The sequence below is a fragment of the Falco naumanni genome, chromosome 5 (genome assembly GCF_017639655.2).
Source record: "Falco naumanni isolate bFalNau1 chromosome 5, bFalNau1.pat, whole genome shotgun sequence".
NCBI classification, from domain to species: Eukaryota; Metazoa; Chordata; class Aves; order Falconiformes; family Falconidae; genus Falco; species Falco naumanni.
This window is the reverse complement of record NC_054058.1, coordinates 75,723,353-75,738,279: the sequence shown is the minus strand read 5'-3', so window position 1 is coordinate 75,738,279 and position 14,927 is coordinate 75,723,353. Positions and strand designations below refer to the sequence as shown.

Below are 14,927 nucleotides of genomic sequence, written 5' to 3'. Positions count from 1 at the left end.
CCCTGCAAGATGAGAAGGTAGAAGCTAGAGAGATAACTAGCTCGACTGCCTCAACTTTAGAAATCCCAGAGGTATGTAGTTGCTGTCGTGAACCTCAAGAGGCTCAGACACAAATGTCTTCGTTGCTTGCTCTCCTTTCTAGTATCTGCACCTTCCATATGTGAACCTCTTAATTATCAGTAAGAATATGTGATTCTATGCACCAACAGTTGTGAGTGGTTTGTTTGTTGGTATTTTTTTAGGACTCTTGTGAATTACTTGGGCTGAAGATTGCAACCTGAAATTGGTCTACTACAGCATAGTAGTAGAGACTGGCTAACTTTTGTGAATTTGTAATTGTGTTTCATTGCAAAACTTAACTTCTAAACAGCTTCTGAACTTGCTGATCTTGAATTCCTTGTTGTGAATATAATTTTGCGCTGTAACGTGACCAGTAATTTGATTTATCAAATTGTGAAATTATCTCAACTGCTAGACTTCAGGGCAGCGTAGTGACAGAAGTTTTTCTGGCTACTGCATTTATTACTTGCAAAACAAAACAAAACCCCAAAACCAAGGGAGAATGTTTGCCTTGGGAATTGCTTGAACATGTTACACCCAAATGAGTACTTTTTGCCTTTAGGCTATTCAGTTTGTTTTCTGTTCAGCTTGTGTATTATGTAAACTTGAAGCTGACTTCTCTTTTGTGAGGTTTTGGTTTTTGGTGATGGGTTGTTTTTTGTGTGGCTTTGTTTTGTTTAAGTTGTTGTTTGGTTTTTGTGGTGTTTTTTAAGTAGTATGGGGTCAGTTTTCAGATGTTTCCACATACATCTTAAAGTTTATTTAGTTCTGGGAGAATGACCATGTAAAGCCATCTGACAAGGTCAGTTTTGGCAGTGGCATCTTGTGAACAGCTTGCTGATGATGGCTGGTATTTGTTGACTGTAAACCCCTTGTTTGGCCACGTTTGACAGCTGTCACATAATGTGTCTCAACTTTCTGGCACAGTGATTGCTGATAATCAGTTAACGGGTGTGATTAAGGATTGTGACTCATCATGAAAGCAGCCTTGGGAAACTTTTTTTTACCCCCCCCCCAGCTTATTTCTCTGGCATAATGTGAACGTGGCAGGTGTCTCTTCCTACTCATTTTCAGTAAGATAAATATTGTGACCCTTGATACTGGTCTCTGGTCTGTGTGCCACAGTGAGGGTATTGGTAACTTTGAATCCTGATCTTTAAGTATGTAGTTTGTATATAAAGATAGTTAGATCTTTTTTTTTTTTTCCTCTCAACAGGTGGGAAGGAGAAACCAAAAACCAGTGCAGAAGAGCTACAGATTAAAAAAGTTAAGAAGAAAAAGAAAAAGAAACATAAAGAGAATGAGAAGAGGAAGCGTCCAAAAATGTACAGCAAATCCATTCAGACTATCTGCTCAGGATTGGTTTCCGATATTGAGGATCAGGAAACCAAAGGCATCATAGATGATCATCTTAAGGATTTCAGTGGGAAAAATATGGATCCCAAGAAGGACTGTGAGTCCAAGATACCAGAGAACAGTGAGTTTCCATTTGTCTCGTTAAAGGAGCCACGGGTTCAAAATAAACTCAAAAGGTTGGACACATTGGAGTTCAAACAGCTGATTCATATTGAGCACCAGCCTAACGGAGGTGCATCAGTTATCCATGCCTACAGTAATGAACTCTCCCACTTGTCTCCTGTGGAGATGGAGAGATTTGCAGAAGAGTTTGTGGGTCTGGTTTTTAGTGAAAATGAAAACTGTGCAGCTTACTATGTAATGGGTATTGTTCATGGGGCAGCTACTTATTTACCTGACTTTTTAGACTACTTTTCATTTAATTTTCCCAATTCACCAGTGAAAATGGAGATTTTGGGAAAGAAAGATATAGAGACAACGACTATGTCAAATTTTCATGCTCAGGTAAGAGGTTATACATTTTACTTTCAAACAACTGTGGGTTTTTTTCAGAATACGGTTACTATTAGCTGTGCTGTATGGATGTTGCAGAACACTAGAAACAAGGAAATTCTTGAAGTAATAAGTTCTGTAATATAAAAAGATAGAGACCCTATTAACTGAGATAAAAAATTGTGTTTTACGGGGGAGGGGACGTGTCTGCATGCGTGTGTGTGTAGGTTTTGCTGCATTTTTTTCTTGCAGCTGAAGCTTAACTGAGTTTTGGATGGTTAAAATGATTTAGCTGTGGCTATCTGGGTGTTTGAACTCTAGTTTATCTGTATCAACTTCTTCAGAAAACTGAAATGTTTTAATACATTAGAACTATGTTATCCATAAAATCTCTGTGGGGCGCAGTTAATGAGTTGTATTTGTACCTTGAGGGTTCTAAATTCATCCTTGACCACCATTAAGTTCTCCTTTAATGTAGCTCCTAATTTGATCCTTACCCCTCCGCATTTCCCCCAGTTAGTTGTATTCTCCTGACAGCTGTTATGTGGCAAAATGGCAGGCATCTTTTGAATCTTTTTATTATTTTTGTTGGGTTTATTTTCTATTTACTGGAGAAATGACTGTATACTCTTTTAATAACAGCTGCTTATTAAACATAATTTCTGCTATTTATTAACTTGCTGTGGAAGATGACATTACTATTTCATATAAATTAGTTCTATTTCAAGCCTTTTAAATTCAGGGGCAAAAAAAGTAGATTGCCACCTTGGTGACGAGGTTGTTGTGTAAAGCCCATACAGATATTCTGAAACCATTTACGAAGGAACTCAATCCTGTTTGTTTTTTTTTTATTATATCAACTTTTCTCACAATTGTCTCTGTAACTCCCTAATTGTAAATTTAGAGGCTGTATGAAGCACCTTTAAACTTCTAGTCTTTTAAGGTGATTATGAAGAGTTCAAGTGTAAGTTGTCATCTTTTTAATGAAAAACGTGTTTCTTTTCCTTCAGCTATGTAAACATTTGAATGGAACGCTATTGCATTATTGACAATTTTGAAGTGTGTGCTATCCGCAAGGATATGCAGAACTGAAATGTTGCTGCAAGAGAGCATCTGCAGTGGTGGTTAAAAATCCATCCATTGCCATGGAATATGAATATTCTGTGAAACATACTCACTTTTTTCTTATTTTTTTCAGTATGAGTCATTACATTAATGTTAAATACCACAGAACTTATTATGGGCAGGTACCCAGAGCCACCCTGTCTTAGGTAATTTATATATAAACAGCTGTATCTGTTCTTGTATGTTGTCCAATCTCTTGTCTTGGGCAATATTAATGCAAGTATAGCTGTGTGCTAGTATCTGCCCTAAAAGAACAGTTTAGAAACCCCCAATTTTATTTTTGTGGATTATGGTGGAATTATTTTACAGAAAGGATGGATTAACTTGGTATTGCAATGGGATTGCTATTATCTGTAGTTAAATCAGTCCTGTGGTCATTTGGGTTGAGATCATAATTTCCCATTTTTCTGTAAGTGATGGAGGAATGGTGGGAGAATGTAGTAGATAAAGAAGCCAAACTGTAGTGTTACGGCATTCAGCTGGTCACCTTCATAGTCTGTTTTACAACCTGTATTTTACTTGGCTGGATGCTTAGTTCTTGTATCTTCTTTTCTTTTGTTTTCTTTCAGTTTTCCTGTTAGTTTTCATAGCATTTTATCACTTGCCAGTTTGGTTGCTTGACAGAAAATGCTTGGCTGCTTGTACTTTTGCTAACGTAAAGTGTAATGTGTATAAATAATGTATGCAGATGTACGCCAGACTTACTCTGGCGTAAGATCTTCCGTGCAGCATCACTGTTGCCTGAAATATTTAAGTCAGTATCTTGGTTGCCTAGCTGTTAATTCTGTTTTTCCTTATTTCATTATATTTTTGGTTTAGGTGATCTGCTACAGTTGAAAGGCTTTGTTAGCTTAGTAGTCTCCATTCTGACTGGAGACAGTATCAAAGATGTCTAGGAAGGAGTATGGGAGTCTAATAGTCATAGTGATGCTGTGTCAGAATGCACATCCTCCAGGGATATGACAGGACCATTTCGAATCGGAGTTGGGAATTTTGTGGTTTTAACTTGTCAGCTGTATTTTTTGCCGTGTGTGTAAATTTGCGTCATTAGTATGAGTTACCTCTGTTTTCTGCCTCTACCTTCCTTTATGAAAGGTACTAAATGATTGCATAACTGTTACATTTTGTGCAGATGGACAGTATTCTGTCTCTGTGAGGTTCTTTGTGAACCTTTTAAAAGGGATTCTAATGCGCTGTTGCAGCGCGTTTCAGTGACATTTTAAATGTAGTTTTCTGTTCCTACATGGCAAAAGCTGTGCTGCTGTGCTCAGTGTTGTCTCGAGCTGCCTGAGCAATGTCTAGCAGTTGTTATATAGTCTCAGTTGAGATGTGAGTAATTTTCTAATGTCTAAATAGGAGCTCAGTTTTATCGAGTCTGCTTTGAGTATCTATCTCAACCTTCTTTAGCCTTAAGAAACCTGGATATTGCTTCGCTAATTTTAACTAAAACACTGAAATGAGGCTCCCTTCAGTACATGATGTTCTTTGGTTGTTTTTGAGAACTGATTGTAGCACATGTAATGTCTGACAAACATAAGCATTTAAAAAGCATTAAAAAAATAAAAAGGATAGATGAGCTAACCCTGAAATAGAAAGTATTATGTTTTATCAGGCTTTGTATTTTTCAAGGTGATTCTTTCAGTATTACTCAATCTTTCACCCTGTCTTGTGGCAGATGAGGTTTTTTTTTTTTGTTTTAAGTAATGCATATTTTCAAATCAGTGAGTTCTGGGATAAGAAGAAAATTCCACAGTGAATTCTATTGGCAAGATTAAACCTGTTGGGGTCCTCCTAAGTCTGCCTGGAAAGTCTGTATCTCTCAAGTAATTTACTTAGTTTTCACAATTGTGGAGTTGAAAATGAGCTCCTTTGAACTTCCTTCCCGATGTACCTGTGCCAGACAGAAGTAATACAGTTTCGCTTGTTAGGAGATCAAAAGTGGGCAGAAGCTTGTGAGAATAGTTAACAGCTGGCACAGGAGAGAGGAGTTTGTGTTGGACCTGGTTCTGTCTCATCAGAATTAGCTTTTAAGTTTGGGGCAGGGGGAGTGGAGTTTTGCATCACCTAGTTTGGGCCTATGTTTAAGTAGTCCTTAATTCTTTAAATTCTTTAGGTTAATGGAACAGTTCTGTTTCTGTGAACTGCCTACTGTAAGGCTTGGTCAGACTGTTTCAATAATAAGGCAAAATGGAATTAGTCTGAGTATCCTTGTAGCCAGTAGTCACTCTTTCAGGTGATGGAAAACTGTTTGCTCTAGGGACACCTCTGGGCTCCATCACTTTGTAGATGGTAATAGCTGCCTCAGTTACCTGATAGCTATGAATCTTACTTGCCAGTTTCTTACAAGGATTTCAAAGAACATAATCAGCTTTTACCACCTGCTTGCAGCTTACATCAGTTCAGTTAAGCTGTTTGGTGTTGAAGCAAATGCTTCTAATATTTTGAATCCATTACTGTGCCCTCATGCTGGCCAACTGTAAATTTTTATTGCCTCGCTGAAACCCCAAAGCACACATCTCATATTTAACTAAGTGTGGAGTGGATTGGATTCACTGTACTTCAGTCTTGTTCCAGAGGCAACTTTTTAGTATATGTGAACAAAAATGCCCAACAGACCCCAAAATTTCTGTGCTTCAAGACAAGATTTGACTATTTTAAAGCTGTATCTGACAAGTGCTTGTCTGACTTGTTTGCTGGAGATCTCTAGGTGGTTTCACACTTGCCAAAGAAATCTGTTGAAAAATCTTTTTTTTTTTTTTTCCTTTGTCCTCTTATCTTAATCCTCCTGCAAGTCTGTTTATTCTGATCTTTAGTGGATAAGGCAAACAGTTTATGCCTTTCTGTCCTGTTCTCTTTATTTGAAGATTGCTTAACAGCTGCTCCCCCCCCCTAGTTTGAGTAATTTGAGTTATTTCAGTCTACCATTGTGTTATATCCTTATCAGTCTTACTGCTCTCCCCTTATGCTCTCTTCATTCAGCCTTATTTTTCTTTAAATATGCTACTGAAAATGGACAGTGTCTGCCTGATATATTGTCAAGGAGTATGAGAAGATTGCTTCAAGTCTCTTGCAAATTATTGCTCTGTTATCTATTCCTGCCTTTTTCAGAGTGGTTGATGATCTGCTGTAGCAGCGGATCCTGCTAAGCTGAATCACTCCCTTTTTTGTGTTTATGCAGTTCATTATATATTGCTGGGTGTAGTTCTTTGCTTTTATTCAAATTGAATTATATCTTTGTATTCAGAACCCTTCTCCGTTTTATCTAAGGTCTTGTTAGTTTTGATCCATTCCTGTAGTGGGCTTGCAGCTTTGTGTTACCTGCAGGTTTCATAAGCATATGTTGTGTTCAAAGGTAAGATCCTTGCTGTGTGCCCCACCGTTGGCCCTCTCATAGTTACGTGAACACAGACAAATTAAAACTGCCAGGGGTTTGCTGTTATGTTAGACCATGTTTCTGTAGCAGTTCTGAAGACATAATGCAAATGTCAAATGACAAGGTGTGTACTGGTCTTTTGAAGAAGCCTATCCTGTCATAGAAAGAAAGGTTAGTTTAACTTGATTGGGGTACTTTTTTGACATTACCATACTTATTAGCTTTTACAGTCTTAATTTCTAGGGGGTTAGGATGGGAGTATCTAGCAAACTTTTCTTCTGGAACTTGAAACTAGGCTAAATGGTGTCTGTGTCTTGCTTCTCTTGATACCTGCTTCTTTAAGATGGTATGCTTATCCTCTTTCAGCTTTGAAGAATTTGTTCCGTGTTTTTGAGTTGTCATTGATTTATTAAAGCTTGCTTACTACCTTCGTACTATGTGAGGATACTTGTCATTAAGCCTCTTCAGTTTAGGAAAAGTCACTTGTATTTTGCACTGCTCATTGTGCAGTTAGACAAATTGTCAGAGCCAGTCTAGCACCTGTTGCTGCTAAAAGAGAATGTCCTTGCTGCTTTCTACCCAGTTGCGTGTTCTTGTGCCAAGCTGTTGTGCTTCTCTAACTGGTGGCTCAGTTTGTTTTGTGAATCCAGCAGAAAACTTAAAAACCTGCTCCTGAGTGAGTGGTATTACTGAGTTAGAAAATTTTATTTACTATGCTAGAGGTAACTAAAGGATGGGTACGGGACTACACAATCCACCCCATTCAGTAACAGCAGTTAATTTGTATCTTCAGAGAAACAATTTCTGCCATTTGTTTCCTCGTCGGAAGTAATTTATTCCATGTTGCCTACGTTAACTGGGGTGAACACTGGATATTCAGATAGCATAAAGAATAAGTGTTTTGGAGGAAGAAATGCAATAGTAGTGATAGTGCATGTTTGTGTTGTGACTTTCAAATGAGTGGTTTTTCCTCACCTCTTGAAGTTTGGGGGTAAAACTCTTTGTCAGATAATTCATAAGACTATGTGTAAAAGACTTTATTGATAGATAACAGCAGCTTATTGTCTTCCAAGCAAAGAAAGTTTTCAGTTACTGGATACCATTGAACAAGGAATCAATTCACATGGAATGCCGTTAGAAATCTACGACACATGCTCATTTGTTTTCCACTTGGAGAATAGTTATCTTTCTAGATTGCTTTTTGACAGTTTCAGCCACTAAATATGAAGTGATAGTTCTATGTTACTTTTCTGGTTGTATAGTTTGTATTAACAAAAAACAAACCTAAAAAACCTCCTAGAGGTTTATACTGGCAGCTTGGACAGGATCTGAGACTGAACCCTATCTTGCTGAGTGAAAAGAGCATGATAGCTACTCCACTTTCACAAGATTATTTCCTGTGAAGGTATCTAATTGATGCTATTTTTTTTATTTAAATCCCTTATAGACTGCTTCACTGTTTGTGTGTCATCAGAATTCAGAATAATAGGTTATCTTGCTTTTAAAAATGTCTGTCCATCCACTGCATTACTTGAGCATTTCATCTGCAAGCTGAAATGTGAAGTGATAAACTACAGTCATAAAAGGGTACTGGTGGAACTATACTGCAGTAAAAACACTAGGGTTGTATTTCCAGAAACTTCCAATTGGGTAATTGTATATTTATTGAAATTGAAGCTTAAATGACAATGAATCACCTTGTCACCTTGTGATTAATGCTGTAACTTTAAAGGCATCTTACTTTGATATGAAAACCCTGACGTAAGAAAAAAAAAAAGAGGAGGGGGGAAGTAGTATGAATTATATGTGGTTTAAAAGTAAATAGTAGCAAGTACATTTGCAAGTATTTTTAAACTCAGAGCCATTTTGATGAATATTTAAGTGAAATTTTGATGCTTCACTATCAGTTCCCATTTGGAACTGAAAATATATGTAAACAGTTTAGGATTTGAAAAGAGTTGGCAAGGAACAGAAAACCATTTGGCACTTCTTTCAAAATGTTCCAGATAAGAAAATAATGCTACATTGCTTCTTCATGACTATAGCATTTGAGATACCAGATTTAGAGAAATAACAGTGAATGTGAAGCTGGATTTTTTTGGTTCTATGAAACATTGCTTGTGCACTTGCATAGTGAAATGAAACCCGCTATTTCATCTGATCTCCCAGCATATTTTTATGGTGATTATGGTGATTTAATGGTTTTGTTTCTTTTGTTGGTCTTCGGGGCTTTCTTTGTGGGTTTCTTGATTTTTATTTTCCTTTCAGTGGGTTTGGATATTTTTGGGGGTTTTTTTTTGTTAGTTTGTTCTATGAAGGCTGCTTTTCCAGACCTCCTGGTTTTAAAGCTAAAAAACTGAAAGAAATTTAAATTTTAAAATTCTCACAAGAAAATGTTAGAACTTAACTGAAAAAAACCCCACCACCCTACTGTATTAAAAATAGGAATTCAGTTGTAACTTGCCCTAGTTCATGTGTGGGTTTTGGGTTTTATTTGGGTTTTTTGTGTGTGCGTGTGGGTGTTTTTTTGTTAAAAAAAAAATCAGTCTACTGAAACGCTTGCTTTCTCTGGACACTTCCTTCCAGTTTGTTTCTCTTCCAAACAGAAAATGGAAACGTCTTTAACATACAGTGTCTAAAATGTTTCCTATTTGTAGAATGATAATGCTAAAATATATTGTTGTCAGTATTTTATGTGTCTATATTCAGATTTAGTCTTCAGATTCTTTTAGGCACAAAGATGCTTATTGCAAAATATTTGCTTTTTAGCACTCCTTACTTAAAACTGAGCAAGTTCAGTTACACTAAAAAAATCCGTTGATGCAATACTAGTTGTACAAGCAGGTAATTCTCAAGTTTTACTAATTCTAAATTCAGTGGTGGTTCTACTGTCATAATTTCCCGTTCCCTTGATGCAAGAGAATGACAGTCTCCTTTTGTGTGCTTTTAGGTGACATACTTCAAATTTAAGCTATGCAAGAAGAAAGAAGTTAGGCTATGTTGTGTTTATTTGGTTATATGTTTCTATTTTACTTGTCCATTGTATTATACTGGATTTCATTCATTTTTTTTTTGCATATGTGTATTGATTCTGTTCACAATGTCTGCATGCTAGAAGAACTGCATGCTGTTTATTTGAGCACATTTATAACATTCTAAAAACATAGGCATACAGTAATGTAAAACGACATTGAGGAAGATTATTTATAAAAGTTGTATAATATTTGATTTTTGTGGTCAGCACATAATATATAGAATTCAATGAACAAGTACTGGTTTTGGTACATCAGTTTTTGTTTGTTTTTGTGAGTTTAGAAAAATACAGAGGAAACTTCCCTTCCTATGAACAAAGCAGCCAAAGGATGCTGACAGTAAAAGTAAAGTGTTGCTGTTATCTGAGATGCCATAGATTAGACTTAATTTGTTGTCTTTAAGAGGATTAATTTTACTTCTGTCATGGTCAAACAGGGGAAGGTGTTCAGTGTTTTCACATTATTACTTAGTAGCAGTCTAATTTTTGAGTGAGTGAAAATTAATTTTGTTTGCTAGCTAGTTCTTACCTCCACAAATGACCTTACCTTTTTATATGCTTTTCTAATTCTTTAAGATAGTATCATCTAAACAGCAACTCCTGATCTGAGTCTAGAGTTTAGGGTGCTATATTCCATGGAAGATAGGAGTTACTTTTCATTGCCAACAGCTGCCTCCTCTTCCAGGTTCTCTCTGGCCAGGCATTAGTCTTTATCAGCTGTGTCTTTATTTAATTCTTATTTACATAATGTTCTTAAATTCAAGTAATTGTGGGTTGAAGTCAGATCCATTCCCTAAGATGGCTCCCAGTCTACCTTTTGAAGACAGTGCTAGCAGGAAAGAAGGGAAAGAGAGGGAGCAGACCTTCCCTTTTTTCATCACCAGCATGGATTTATTGTCTGTTTGTACTAGGTCTCATGGATTAAAATTAATTTTCTTCATAGTAGCCTATTAAGGGGCTGTGTTTTGGATTAGTGACTAAAACTGTTCATAATACATTGGTGTTTGAGCTATTGCAGAGCAGTACTTGCACAGCATCAAGGCTTTCTCTTTTTCCCCATTCTAGACCCCCTGGTGAGTAAGCTGGGGTGGACAAGAAGTTGGGACAGGACATGCCTGGTACAGCTGATACAAATGGGCTGCAGGAATATTTGATGCCATGTAATGTGCTAAGCAATAAACGGAGAGGGCCAGGGGGTGCATTTGGTTTGGAAAGTGGCTGTTGCTGGGAGACTGGCTGGACATCTATCCGCTTGTGGGCGGTAGTGGGTGATGAAGAACACCACTTTGTGTTTTTTCCTCTTTTATTCGCTTTCCTCTCTTGTTCGCTTAGTAATCTGTCTTTATCTGGACCCATGCATTCCCTTGCTTTCCCTGTTGTCTCTCACCGTTGGGAGTGTTGAGTGAGCAAGGGGCTCTATGGTACTTTGCTGCTGCCTGGGGTTAACCCACCACAGAGTTCTTGAAACACTCAAACATTTTATTCTCTTTGCAATGATACAAATCTGAATATGGTCCCAGAAGAAACCATTCGTCCTGTAGCTCTGACATTATCTTGGCATTATTTTTGGCATTTCACCTCTCCAAAGCTGGATCTTGAAAAGGAATCTGCTCTGCCTGTTGAATGAGGGGAACATAACTGGTCAGAAGAGCTAGGAGCGAATTGGGATGGACCAATAATGCTTAAAAAAAGTTGAGCTGATCTTTCAGTTTTAACTTTCACTGACATGGTGTTTTTGGGCCTATGTAAGAAATTTCTTAATTGATTTACCTTAAGCAAGGATTATGTTGCACTTAAAACACTCTGCTGATTTCATGCTTCACTGCCAACACCTAGTACATAGGCCAGATGGGTGAGTTGATCAGCTGAAAGCTGTGGAACCTCTCCTAACTTCAGTTCGTAATTTTGGGTGAAGTTGTAGAGTTTTCAGTTGGAGTAGTTCCACAGCTAATTTATCATATGCTGTGTGAATCCTAGAATCATTTAGGTTGGAAAAGATCTTTAAGATTGTAAGAGTCCAACTGTTAACCTAACACTGAAGTCCACCACCACAAACAATGTCCCTAAGTGCCACATCTACATGTCTTTTAAATACCTTCAGGGTTGGTGACTCAACTGCTTCCCTGGGCAGCCTGTTCTAATAATGCTTAAGAAACCCTGTCAGTGAAGAAACTTCCTAAGACCTGATCTAAACCTCCTCTGGCATAATATGAGGCAGTTTCCTCTTGTCCTGTCACTTGGTACTTGGGAGAATGGTAGTGGTAGCAGAAGAAAGCAACAGAAAAGATAGAAAAATGGTTCCCTCTAATCAGGAGTGTGGATGAAAACAGCAGCTTAACATCCTGGCCTGGAGTGGTGGAATACTTATGCCAGTAGAAGCAGCATCCTTTTGCATCTTAAGTTTATCAGTAAACAGTGAACAGATTTATGATTATCTGTAGCTTGAGAAAGTGGGGTTTAGGGTACTTTGTAATTGGTCTATCCAGTAAGCCAGTGATGTAATATAAGTGACACATGTGAGTGTCCCTTCCTTGTCCCAGTGCTTTAGTTGTGTGACCTCCTGATGCTTTGTGCCAGTGCAGATAGAGCTGAGGACTGAGCTAGTGCAGATTTGGCAAAAGTGTATGTTTTCTGATGTTTCATCATAAAATCACCAGATGTCCATGCAAAAACGCTACAAGAATGTATGACTAAGGGTTTGGGGAATAGAGGAGTACTGCTGTCTAGCAGTACTGCTCTTTTCAGTATGTCTGTGCTGACTTGCCATTACACTAGCTCAGACATTTTGTGAAATCCTACTTTTAGCCAGTCCTCACTTCCCTGGGTGTGTGTGACAACTAAGATGATCTGAAGAAGAGTATTTAGTTCTGTGTATCTGGAATGCGTCAGGTTACCTCAGTCTAGCTTCTCAGCAGGGCACAGTATTGTTCCATGTTGTACGATTTAGTCCTGTTTTCAGAGGAAAGGATGCTTATTCTCCTCTGTCCTGCCATAATTACTAGGAATTTTAATGGTTTGTTTGGGTGAGGACCATAGCTAAACAGTACTTCGTTAACTGTTTTTCTTCTACCTTTTTTCTTGCTTTGGATGCAGAATGTCTTAGAGATGCAGTGCAAGAGCCTTACTTGAGTTGTGCAATAAACTATTTTCTCTTCCCTCTGTTCTGATCTGGTCATGCTTCATCTAATACCACTGTGTCTTTCAGCCTATTAAATAGGAGATTGGAAGCTTAAAGGGAAGTGATCCTCATAAATCTCATGCCTAAGTATTTTGTTGATGTAACACAACAAGATCAGATTATTGAAAAAAACAAACCCACAACAAAAACAAAAAACCTGACAACGAGATGTGTTTCTGTTTAAGTTAAAAAGAAAAGAGTTTTCATGAGGTGAATTTTATAGCTGTTAAAGTTCTAAGGGAGTGTGAGGTGTGTTAGCACAGCACAGCAAAAATGAAGGAATAAGTGTAGTTCTTTTCCTATACTAACTTGTAATGAGCCTTGTTTACACTGTAATAAATTAGCTCCAGTTAACGTGCTCACACAGAGGTCATAGTGGAGAAGATGATTAACAGAGTAAAAGTTCAGATGCTAATTACTTGTAACTCAGGGCTCTGCGTAACTGTTACAGGAAAAAGGTAAAAATTCAGCCAGTAATCAATTCAGTTGAGTAATCCAGGTAAGAATCCTTATTTACTAGTTATTGAGCAGACCATATGTTAATACCTTTTCACAGTTTCTACTTCCAAATGTTACTTTTTTGAAAGGCTATAGTTACTCAATCTTACCTTCAGACTTTAAGTAAAATACAAGTTGTCTTGTGTCTTTAAGAGGTTCTGTCTTCGGTGATGAACTCATATTAATTGACTTCATAATAATCGGAAGTACACAGAAGACTGTAGGACTAATATCAGTCAGAAAACACAAACATGGAGATTAAGAGCGTTTACTGAACGTAGACTCTGAACAGTAGTGGACTCGGTATAACTTTTGTTGTCATATTCTACTTGTAGGTAAAAAGAACATACTCTCATGGTACGTATAGAGCTGGCCCAATGAGACAGATCAGCCTGGTTGGAGCAGTTGATGAGGAAGTGGGGGATTACTTCCCTGAATTCCTTGATATGTTGGAAGAATCACCCTTCTTAAAAGTAAGGACAGAAGGGAATGGGTTGGGAGAAGGGGGACAATATACTGCTGTTCTAATAAAACTGAGAGTATGTGATCTTGCTTAGATAATTGAGTGGTCTAATAAATGTTTCCATTGTGACAGATAGAGGCTGCTTTTAAAATCTTTTTAAAGTAACTCACTTCAAAATTGTGGCTTGTATTTCCCATTAGTGTACACTGCCATGGGGAACACTTTCTAGTTTAAAATTAGAGAGTCGTAAAGACAGTGATGATGGTCCCATTATGTGGGTACGTCCAGGAGAACAGATGATCCCTGTGGCTGACATGCCAAAGTCACCTTTCAAAAGGAAGAGGTATGTTGAATTATTTTGCTTAATAAATGTCTGGTTAGTATTCTTTCTCTAACTAATTTTGTCCCAAACATTTTTACAGGTTGATACTGTATCTAAATATAAATTCCTATAAATCTTCATCTCAACATATGCTTTTAAGTTACTTTCTTTTGTATGGATGTGGATTTTTTGAAAATGTGTTTACTATCTAGCCAAGTAAGGTGCTGGTCCTCTTTGGAGCTGTAGTAGGATTTTAAGGTGAAAACTGTGGGGAAATATGAACAGGCAAACAACTACTGATGCATGCCATGAGACTGGAATTAATACCCCGGTTCTTAAATGTGAGTGGATGTTTAAAGATCTTAAGGGACAAGGGCTTCTCTCTCATCTGAAAACTAACACCTCCAACATTAAATGACATCATTAAGCATTGCAGTGGTACAGGGTATAAGTACCAGCTTAGGAGTAGGGATATTCTCTGCAGAGCTTGAATATTATGTCTTCAAAGTTCTCTTGTTCAAACTTCAAATGTAAAATAGGAGCATACAAGCAGTGGAAGCAGTCAAATGCTTCAGAAGAAGTATAGAGACGCTCCCCAGCCACGAAGGCAATACAGTTAAAGCCAAAGACCATCTGGCGCTGAATTTGGCAAGGGATGTGAAGGGCAGCAAGGACTTTTACAGGCATATAGACAGCAAAAGAAAGATTAGGGAAAATGTAAAATGTCTGCTGAATGGGGCAAAGGGTCTGCAGGCACAAGGCAAAGAAAAGGCAAGATACTCAGTGATTTCTTTGCCCTTTACTCATGGGATATACCTTCAGGAATGCCAGGCCTTGGAGACGTAGGAATATATGGGGCAAGGACTACTCATCTTCAGTGGAGGAGAATCAGGTTAAGGAACATAAGAGATATACAATTTAGACAAAATCCCCATGGGACCTGATGAGATGTATCCACAAGTGCTGTGGGACTTGGCCAGTATCATTGCAAGGCTGCTCCTGATCATCTTTGAAAGGTCATGGCAATGG

The 14,927-nt window shown here is 37.8% G+C and overlaps 1 protein-coding gene across 2 annotated transcripts in view; it reads left to right on the top strand.

Annotated features, from left to right (window-relative positions):
- The window catches only part of RSBN1L (round spermatid basic protein 1 like), a 54,583-nt gene that overhangs the window by 26,641 nt on the left and 13,015 nt on the right, over positions 1-14,927 (top strand). Inside the window, exons 3-6 of one of the 2 annotated variants that reach the window (XM_040593956.1) lie at positions 1,277-1,537; positions 1,856-1,920; positions 13,449-13,586; positions 13,777-13,919. In XM_040593956.1, coding sequence (XP_040449890.1) covers positions 1,277-1,537; positions 1,856-1,920; positions 13,449-13,586; positions 13,777-13,919 — 607 coding nt within the window. Of the gene's footprint in view, positions 1-1,276; positions 1,921-13,448; positions 13,587-13,776; positions 13,920-14,927 lie in introns of both variants that reach the window. The other variant, XM_040593955.1, reaches the window with a different exon arrangement.